The 10,035-nt window shown below is 37.8% G+C and overlaps 1 protein-coding gene across 1 annotated transcript; it reads right to left on the bottom strand.

Annotated features, from left to right (window-relative positions):
• Positions 1-399: 399 nt before the first annotated feature.
• On the bottom strand, positions 400-6,632 carry LOC140855632 (uncharacterized). Its single transcript, XM_073251832.1, has 7 exons — positions 6,389-6,632; positions 5,910-6,147; positions 5,583-5,773; positions 2,375-2,610; positions 1,465-1,708; positions 1,241-1,348; positions 400-694 (listed from the first exon to the last, which is right to left on the bottom strand). The coding sequence occupies exons 1-7, from the start codon at positions 6,605-6,607 to the stop codon at positions 551-553; spliced, it is 1,380 nt and encodes a 459-aa protein (XP_073107933.1). The 5' UTR covers positions 6,608-6,632; the 3' UTR covers positions 400-550.
• Between the last annotated feature and the right edge of the window lie 3,403 nt (positions 6,633-10,035).

Below are 10,035 nucleotides of genomic sequence, written 5' to 3' on the forward strand. Positions count from 1 at the left end.
CCTATCAGTACCTTAAACAACCGACACAAGTCATCATGTAGTACTTAAAAGTTGATTCAGTATTTTATACATAAATGAGTTGGAATTTTGAAATCCGAATGATTGGATCAGAGCTTGTAGCCTGTATGTGTACGTATTGTTTATATATTTTATGGTTTAACGAATACATTGCTTTCTTGACATAATTTTTTGCGTTGATCTGTTCAGTATGACATTTTACAGTGTTTTTGCGACAATTCTGCGTGGCTCCTACATTACATGGACACTCTAGACGTCAATGGTGAAAGTATTTTTACTGATTTAGACAACTACCATGGATCCACAACAGAGATTAAATATTTATGTTCACCGTAAGAGAAATATGCCACAGTTAACCAATAATATTTTTGAACCCTGGTGTTTTCCTTCTGAAAGTGGGCAAGTGGCAATTCATGCATGGGGCAATCGACGATAGTATTTGCAGTGTCCAGACTAGGAAGATCTATATAGTAGCACTCAGAACCATAACAAGAGCTATCTTCAAACCACAAAATGATACAAAACAACATCCTCAACCATCACTAAGTCGACTTACTGCTGCCCCTGGGTTTGGCGTGATGGGCAAATTTCCATCATATGTGCACTTTAGGACATCTGGTGTTCTCTTCACAATTGGCGGTCCTACTGGTACTTTTCCAGACTTTGGGCGTATGTCCTTTCCTCCCATTGCATCATAGTCACACATACAAGAAAAAAAAAACAAAAGCACAAGATTAATTATGATCAGTTGTTGCTTGAAAGTCTCCTTGAGACTTTGAGTGAGCTAAATACTTAAGATAGCTAGAGTAGTTGAGTTGGCTGCTGGGGAGTGTGAACTTCTGCCTTAAGATATATTTATATATTCTTGGAGAAAGAGCTTTGCAGCAGTAATATGAATTTCTAATTGAGAAGCTCCTATAAAGAGCATCTGTAATATCATCCTGAGGTGCGTGTGGTGACAGGTATCTAGAGAGGGCCTGAGTGTCTTTTGCATTTGATCTCTTTTAAGTGCTGCTGCAAAATGAATGTCATTTCTGCAGAAGCTGGCACGCATCCCTTTTATGTTCATGATGGAGTTTATTGCTCAAACGGAGAGGCATGACGAAGGCAGTCATATCCAGAAGAGATACAACACCAGGGAGCTAGTCCGGGGGCTCAAGTTTTATAATTTAAGGGCAGGGTTATATAGGAGAGGATCATTGACAAGCACTGGACTACCAACCTGATCAAAAATGGCAGTTGGGATGGCAAGTGTTGCGACAGCATTGGGCGAGTCCACAATTCCTGAAATCCTCCCTTCACAGGGGCAGCAAGACAGTAGTAGATAAACCTGAGTAGGACGCATTCACAACCCATGGCTATTATCACTCTTAAGAGCATGAAATGCTAGATTGTGGTAAGATGAGAATGAGAGGGGCTGGAATTAGCAAAGTTTTGATTACCTACCTGCTCTTTGGAGTAACCAAATTTTGAGAGGTAGTCGATGGCATTGAGGACAGCACGCTTATAGGCAACTGTGGCATCTAGGTAGTGCTGCCGCCCAGCCTCATCCACACTGATGCCCTCAAAGACTAACCACTCTGAGAACCTAGGCTCCACAGGCCCTATCTCAAAGATTGGGCTTACATGTAGTGGGGTGGGGCCCATGGGTGTTAGATACTCTCTCATTCCTCCTCTTATGATCTCACACCTGAAAAACACGAATGCATTTCAAATTACTGCAAGCATTAGTACAACATGGTTGGCATATAAGCATGACTATCTTTGTCTGGTTTTTTGATACAAAACATTTTGGTATCTTGGCATTTGAACCAGATAAGCTAACTAGAAATATAATGCTGCTCAGACTACTTCAATGTTCTGTAAGTTTGGAAATTTCCTGGACATTGTTTCTAATCATTGGCACGGTCCATGTGTTTTTAGTGATGTTGAAGTTAACAGCTGTGTCAGTGTCTATGAATTATACTCACTTATAATACAAAAATGGAAATAGGCTTGTTTGCTGATTTCTTGTGTAGTTGGAGTAAGTTGATTCATGGAAGTACTTTAAAGGTGTTGTTAGGGGCTGGTTGCAGATTTCTCTTTTATTTCTTGCTGTGAGGTATCTTGTGGAGACGGTTGCTGATCTTCTGAGGAATGATATTTATGCAATACTAATGGTTAAGAATAATATTTAACTCACGTAACACTCACCTTAATCATTGCCCCTTCCAACCCCTCACTTTTTCTTTTTTACAAGAAAATTATGCTAGATTCTCTATTTCTTTAGAATTATTATTTGTCTATCACTAAATGTATGCGCCATGATAGGAAAAGGAGAAATGGTTTTATGATGAGAAAGAAATTGGAATGTTACTTGAGCTCAAGGAATCCACTCATCTCTATCGCTCCGCAAAAAGAAACTTCACCATCACCTTGAGAGAAGTGCATGTCACCCGTACTAAGATTTGCTCCATCTACAAATACTGGAAGATATACCTTTGAACCCCTACTAAGATTTTTGATGTCGCAATTGCCTCCATTTTCCCTTCCAGGGACTGTCCTTGCAGCCTCATTGGCAATCCTTTCCCATTCTGGTGTTCCTTCTTCAATCTTCATATGTGCATGGATAAAATATTGCTTAGTTCCGGTTCTAACTAGGCAGAAATATAAATTTGAAAAGATTATTATAAATAAAATTCATGCAATCCATCAACAGTTTTTGCAGATTGTTTATATTTCAAATTAGGCTTAACTTTATTTATCCTTTTTACTGTAAACATTTCCTGGCAACCATAATGGTACAAAGTGGAGAACCTGTCAAGAGGATGTATATAAAACTTTTTTTTTTTAATGGTAAATGGGGACCGTAAGTCAGCCACAAATATAAAGCTACTTGCATGAAGGTGTTGATATTTAGTGAATCTTGTAAGATGTGGGTCGTACATATTTTGTAAAATAATAAAATAAATTTAATTCTAGATTTCTTGTGAAACAATTTAAGTTCTCAAAATGATTTTGTGAAAAATATTGGGAGTTGAATGTGCAACTCGGAACAAAATGAGGTGAATTTGGATCAGAAATATTGAGTACTTGGTTAATATTTGAGGAGCAAGGAGATTATAATGCATGGAAGTAAGAATTAGATATGCTTTTATTTGTGTGATGTATGCAATTTTAGGAGATTAGGAGGAAAAGTAAGAATTTAATTAAGGTTGTTGGACTTGTTACAGATAATTTTGCATGTGAGGGTTTGAGTCATAAATATTATGGTATTACCAAAATATAGTTTCACTAAAAAATTAAAAAAAGGTCCATAATATTCTGGTATTTGGCCTCATAAACCACTAAAATGGTATAGAGGGGCAGATGTACGTGGTGGGGGGGGGATTAATTTTCCCGTGTTGCTTTTTATAATTCCATGTCTCAGTTTTAACACTTGATTTTTCTTTTTTTTTTGAGTCTAATTATTTAGTGTTTTTTTATTAAGAAATCAATCTGTAGTACTAAAATGGAAAGATAGATGAAGTTTCTGGTGTGCAATAAAAAGTCACTATTTACAAAGTTGTTGTGTCTTTCATGTACACTACGAAGTACCACATAGGCACATCATACAACCAAAATGGGGTATAACCCCTTGCATATAATATATAATGTATGCGAAATGCTCGGAGCCCCTCATCTTCAATGTGCATAAGATCAATGAGCATACTGATATATGCATATGATGCAACAAGATATCCTTACATTTGGTGATATTTTTGCTTCCTCCCTATAAACTCGATAATGGCTAAATGCCTTGTTATGGTCCTTTTTTTCTTTTTTTTTTTTGGGGAGAGATGAACTCTTGAAATTTTCAGTTGAATATATGACGCTATTCTTATACCACTTTTATATCATTGTTCGGTTTTCCTTCTAGATTGTCAGACTGAATATGGAAAGCAGTATGTTTGCTGCACCCACATTCTCTCAAATGTAGGAAACTTATTTTTGAATTGCAAGTCTCAAAGATTGTATCCTGATTATTTATAATGTATTGTTGCTTCTATAACTAAGTAAGAATTTATGCATTCACAATGTCACTTATCATCTTATCCTAAAAGACATTCTTGTGAAAAATTATACCTGTCTCGGAACTGTTTGCAACTCCTAGTTAAATCAGTAATGAATGGAAAGGCCATTTTGTTCTTCTTGATACCTGCTTTGCAAAAGGTCAATCCTTACTTCTCTGTGAATTCTGATCCTACTGTTTTCAAATAAAGCATTCATGTTTCTTACATCTGTTGAAAACTAAAATATTTTTTAAGTTCAGATGGGACTTTCGAGTAGAATTACTTTGGCTCAGCTGATTATAATGCTTTAAACGGATCTGTGACCTTATATTTTGTATATGGTTGCAGTCCAAAAAAAAAAAAACAATGATACATGGGAACTTGAAACTGCTTGGCTAGCAGACTAGAAAAATTAAAACAGCATAATCGGAGAAGCCATTATGTGCATGCCAGAACCTAAAATCCTGACACTCAAGTCTAGACATGGGCAACGGGCCGGGCCATGTAATGGGTGGCCCGGCCTGGCACGAAGGGGTCGGGTTGGGCTGAGAGTTTGCGGTCCGCGGTTCAGGCCCGATACGGCCCATAAGGGCCTAGGTTGGCACGGCCCGCAAGCCAGGCACAGCACGGCTCTTTTTTTTTCCCCCCTTCCCTTCCTCTCGCTGCCTCACCCCCTCCCCCTAACCTCCCGCCACATGAGACTCAAATCGCGATCGTCTATGCTGCACTCGCCGCATCTGGCTCTGCATGACCACCAAACTCCCTCTTTTCCCCTCATTCGGCTCTGATGCCACCAACCCCCCTCGTCTTCCCTCTCCTCCCCCAGCGCCACCAATCTCCCTCGCCTCCCCTCCTCGGTCTCAGACACCTCCCATGCCTCCCTCATCCCGCACGACTGCCTCCTACAGCCTCCATGTCGTGGTCTACTAGAAAAAAATTAAAAAGAAAAAAAAAGGCTCCTCTAACCCTGTCCCCTGCTGCGCCCCCCAGGGTTCTGCCAACATTATCCTACCCTTGCCCTCGCAGCTCCCCATGCCCAAAGGGCTGAGTTAAAAAAAAAAAAAAAAAAAAGGGGCCGCATGTCAGGCCCGCGGGTTTGATGGGCCACGGGTCGTGTCTAGTATGGTTTGTCAAATCCCAAGCCTAGGATCATGCCAGACCAGGGTTCTGCCAACATTATCCTACCCTTGCCCTCGCAGCTCCCCATGCCCAAAGGGCTGAGTTAAAAAAAAAAAAAAAAAAAAAAAAAAGGGGCCGCATGTCAGGCCCGCGGGTTTGATGGGCCACGGGTCGTGTCTAGCATGGTCTGTCAAATCCCAAGCCTAGATCATGCCAGACCAGGGTTCGGGGTAAATGGGTCATACCTGATGCGGCCTGTTTGGATCTTGGCTCGATGGGCCTGGGTCGGGCCCTGCCAGGGACGGCCAGTGCCGATGTTAGTCAAGTCCGACTTCGTATTACTAAAGTAATGCAAGCAGCACTGCTGCTGTCATCTTTATACTAAATTAGCATAATTCTCAGCAGTATTCTTACCAATCCAAGAAGGCAATTCTTTGCAGTCGGTAGGCTTACAAGTGGCCGTTGATGCACGACTTCACATAATGTTACAGACCCAGGGCCCTCTTCTGCTAATTTCTTTTCCCTTTCATTCCAAATAGACAAAAGTTCAGGTGAAGGCGCAGTTCCAACTACCCCAGGGTGAGCTAAACCTGGAAAGCGAACACCTGTCGAGCAAAGATCAATGTTCTTGTAAGAGTGAAATATTGTCCAGGCTCGGCCATTCTCAAACTAATTTACCTCCTGGAATTTTTTTACTCAGAAATTGTGGGGAAAGGAGGAGCAGGGGACAGCGAGGTATACCTGGAATATGAGGGGAGTATGCGTATATTCCTTCAAAATACCAAATTGCTTTTGTTGCAGAAGGGAAGTGGTCAGTTAAGAAGCCACCACCGTTTTCTCTATCAAACGTTGCTGTATAACCCCATTCATCCCCTGGAAGTGGACCTAAGTTGCAGATTTCGACAGCAAGAAGGTCACCAGGCTTCGCTGAAACTCCTTTGGTATCTAAAACTCTTAACGGCCCACTAAGATAATGGCCCTGCAGACAATCAAGATTCCATTTGTTAAATTTTCTTTAATATTAAACATCATTCTTCCACAAAATTTTTAATACGTTCAAACAATTAAAGCCATATTTTTAACTCACAAGACAGGAAATCATGCTGTGCACCTTGGTTGTTGGATTCACATAAATCAGAAGTTATGATGCAAATATGCAACCATACACTTCTTAAACTTCAGCAAAAAAAAAAAAAAAAAAAAAAGGTAATATTTCTTACACCAGTGAGGTTTGCAAATTTGATGTCTGCAGCGGAATCGTTATCGCCAACTTGACCACCATTAGCATCTACCATCTCAACTCGAAAGATTTCCCCTTCCGTTACATCTGCAACAGGAGGTATGTGAGGGTGCCAGCGATTATGGAGGGGAAGCTTTTGTTCCCATGGCTTCTTCTTCATATCTATGGGCACGACCAGTCTTGGAGTTTTTGGAGCCATGGATGCAACTGAAGCTCTAGGTCGGCTGCTAAGAGACTTATATTATCTTTAGTACCCCTAATAACAAATTGGAAAAGTACAGGGGATATCCGTTAAAATTTGGCTCATTTGCATTTAGGTCTCAAACATTTTAAACGTTGCAAATGGATCCTTAAACTTTGAAATCATTACAAAATGGCCAGCCATCCGTCTTCGTTATAAAATGCTATCACATGAAGATCACTTCGTAGGTTAATTTTTAAAAAATTTCCGGACTGTCCTTCTTATTAGAAGAAGCTCTTGTTTTAGTGGGAATTAAGGGAAAAGGGCAAAAGTACCATTTTAAGATCGGTGCCAACAAATATATGATATCATCTTTTAAAATTTATACAAGTAGATGGATGATAAAGTTTGAAGTACTTCAAGATGCGTATAAATAGATGAATAATAGGAGATAGATTGAGTTAAAATTTATGTAAATAAATAAATAATAAGATATGGAATGCATTAAGATCTTTGTAGGCATATGAATGATAGTATATGAGCTTTTGAGATCTGTGCAGATAGAGAATGACAAAAAATATGTTTTACGATCCGTGCAGATAGATAGATGATAGAGAATGAAGTGCTTTAAGATCTGTACAAAAAGATGAATGATGGAGGATGGACAACTTTGAGATTTGTATAAGCAAATGAATAATAAAAGATGGAATACTTCAAAATATATGTAAATTGATGATTGATAAATAATAGAGTACTTCAAATTTTGTGTAAGCTGATAGATGATAGAAGACAAAGTATTTTGAGATTTATACAAATGGATGGATGATAAAGGATAAATGCTTCAAGATTTGCATAAACGAATAGATGATAGAGAATAGGGTGCTTTAAGATTTATGTAGGTGATAAATGACCAAGGATAGCATGCTTTAAGATCTTTGCAAGTAAATTGATGATAGAGAACTAAGTGTTTTAAGACTTATGTGGATGAATAGATAATAGGGGCCAAGTTTTTGATATTTGTGCGGATGAATGCATCGTAGATAAAGCACTTTGAGATCTGTGCAAGCAAATGAAACATAAATAGAGTGCTTTGCGATCTGTATAAATAAATAGATGAAACGGAATACAGATATTTAAGATCTGTGCATGCAAATGAATAATTGAGATAGAAGTACTTTAAAATTTATGCCAGCAAATTAATGACAACATATGGGATGCTTTAAGATCTGTGCGGATGGATAAATGATATAAAATGGGATGTTTTAAAATTTGTGCAAGTAGATAAATGATAAAAAATAATTTTTTTGAGATGAGAATATTTTTATTTTTTTTTTGATTCTGTTAATGATGTTAAGATCCAAATAGGTGATTGACATGGTTTGTAATAATTTTAAAATTTATTTATAATTTTAATTTTTTTTGAATTCAAATATAAATAAGATAATTTTAAAAAATATCACTGTATTTTTTTCTAACAAATAATAGGTGCCTTCGTTGTCCTCCGGCAATAACAGAGCACTCAGGTGAAGCATCAATTACGTCAGAAGGTACTCCACTATGAGGGCTTCAACCAATCATCATTTGCTCGCCAAAAGCCAACCAGCACAAAACCACGTGAATTGTCCTATCCGACTGGCTTATTGGCATTCTGATTCCTAATTTTTTTAAAAAAATATTAATTAGAATGATTCTGTCATCATCTAATAATAAACCAACGTATCATTCAAAATAATTAATTATTTTTTATTTAAATAATAAAAATTATTAATTGATCATTAACAATATAATTTTTTTATTAAAAAAATTTAACCAAATTTAGATAACAATATATTTTTTTTCAAATGAATGATATACTGATTTGTTGTTGAATGCTCTTCTGTATATATATTAATATTAAAATTATTCTATCCAATAATTTTTTAATTTTTAATTGATTTCTATCGAATCATTTTAGTCAATAATTTTTTAGTTTTTAATTGGTTTCTACCATTCAGTTTCACGATGAAGCTTCAATTGTCACTCACCAGCATAACCCTTTCCAGGCTGTATGACCGAGGGAATAGAGCCCGAATGACCACTTGATAGTTGGTTCTTGCCCCAGCTAACTTACTTGCCATTTCATTTTAACGGACGAAACAGACAGGCATTGGTTGCTGCTTCACTTCCTGACCGCAAATCGGATAGATTCATTTTCCTTTTCCCCGATTGTACGTCACGGCTTATGCATCAACCATGGAATAACAACAAATTTTATCAGAAAAAAAAAAAAAAAAAAAAAAAAGTAAACATCCAATGAAACAACAAGGCTTGGGTTGTAAACTTGTCCGAAGGCAGGAAGTGCACGTCTCAGGGACACATCCATGACGCTAGCCAATATCTCCAAATGATTCTACCACATCATGATTAATGAAAATATTGGCATATCTCGTACATAGTTCTCATCGAGCATTTTTCTAAACAACAAAACCGGCACATCGTTTTCGATCTGTCACGGGACCAGCGTGCCGCCTAAAGGTAGAGCTGAAAATTGAATCCGATTGGACTGGGTCACGTCCTTACCTAAGTCTGATCGCGAATAGGCTTAGATCTGAAAATTTTTGAAAATCCAGATCAGAGTCTAGCCTAAATCCGATTAGACCTGCCTGAATTATCTATTTGGGTCAAAACTGGACTGGCCTAAACCTGATAAAGATACGTGGCAAATGATTACATAAATGAATGGTTTCAATGGACAAAAAATTATAATATGTTTAAGAGAAAAGCATATTTAAATACAGATGGTGTTAGCCTATGAGTACGCATCAAATCTACTAGGTTGCTTAAAAAATGAAAATACTAAACAGGAAGATTAAGAAAAATGAAGCAGATAAACTAGAGTTTTTCGAACTTTGGGCTTGATTCAGGACCTGTGTCAAACCTTGCTTGGACTTGGATGGAGCCAATGAAATATCTGAGCTTAGCTCGAAAGGGAATGGGCTCTATATTTAAGCCCAAACCCTTCTTAATTCTTTCAAATGGAAGAAGCAGAAAAAAACTCTAGGGCCTTAGAAAAGGCAGAATCAGAAATTGGGTATTTAATAAGTAAGCAGTTTGGTGGGGGACCTTTGGATGGTTAAATTTGTGAGCTTGAGAATAGGAAAGACGAAAAGAGAAATGGGAGAGAAGACAATGCAAGAACTATTTCTCTTTGGCTTGCTTGCTTAAGGATCCCTTTGTTATCTTTTTATATAAAGATGGAGTCGTAGGTGGTTATGTCTGAATCTGATAGATCATTATGTCCTAATTTGAAAGGTTGTAGGCCCTGATTTGTAGACCGTTAGGCCTGATTTGGTTAGCCATTAGCTATGACTTGATAGGCCATTAGGATGGAGAATTTGCCCACTATCTTGCAAATTATATTTATTAGTCGTTGGGCATTAGCTGTGGATGTTTTGTGGATTCTATTC

This window comes from Elaeis guineensis, chromosome 2 (genome assembly GCF_000442705.2).
Source record: "Elaeis guineensis isolate ETL-2024a chromosome 2, EG11, whole genome shotgun sequence".
NCBI lineage: Eukaryota > Viridiplantae > Streptophyta > Magnoliopsida > Arecales > Arecaceae > Elaeis > Elaeis guineensis.

What these genes read in the sequence shown, in the direction of transcription:
- LOC140855632 (XM_073251832.1), bottom strand. Translation starts at nt 6,607, where the DNA reads ATGGCTCCAAAAACTCCAAGACTGGTCGTGCCCATAGATATGAAGAAG. An exon ending in AATTTGCAAACCTCACTGGT is followed by an intron (nt 6,148 to 6,388) that starts GTAAGAAATATT and finishes GATTGTCTGCAG; the next exon opens with GGCCATTATCTTAGTGGGCC. An exon ending in TTGGTTACTCCAAAGAGCAG is followed by an intron (nt 1,349 to 1,464) that starts GTAGGTAATCAA and finishes CGTCCTACTCAG; the next exon opens with GTTTATCTACTACTGTCTTG.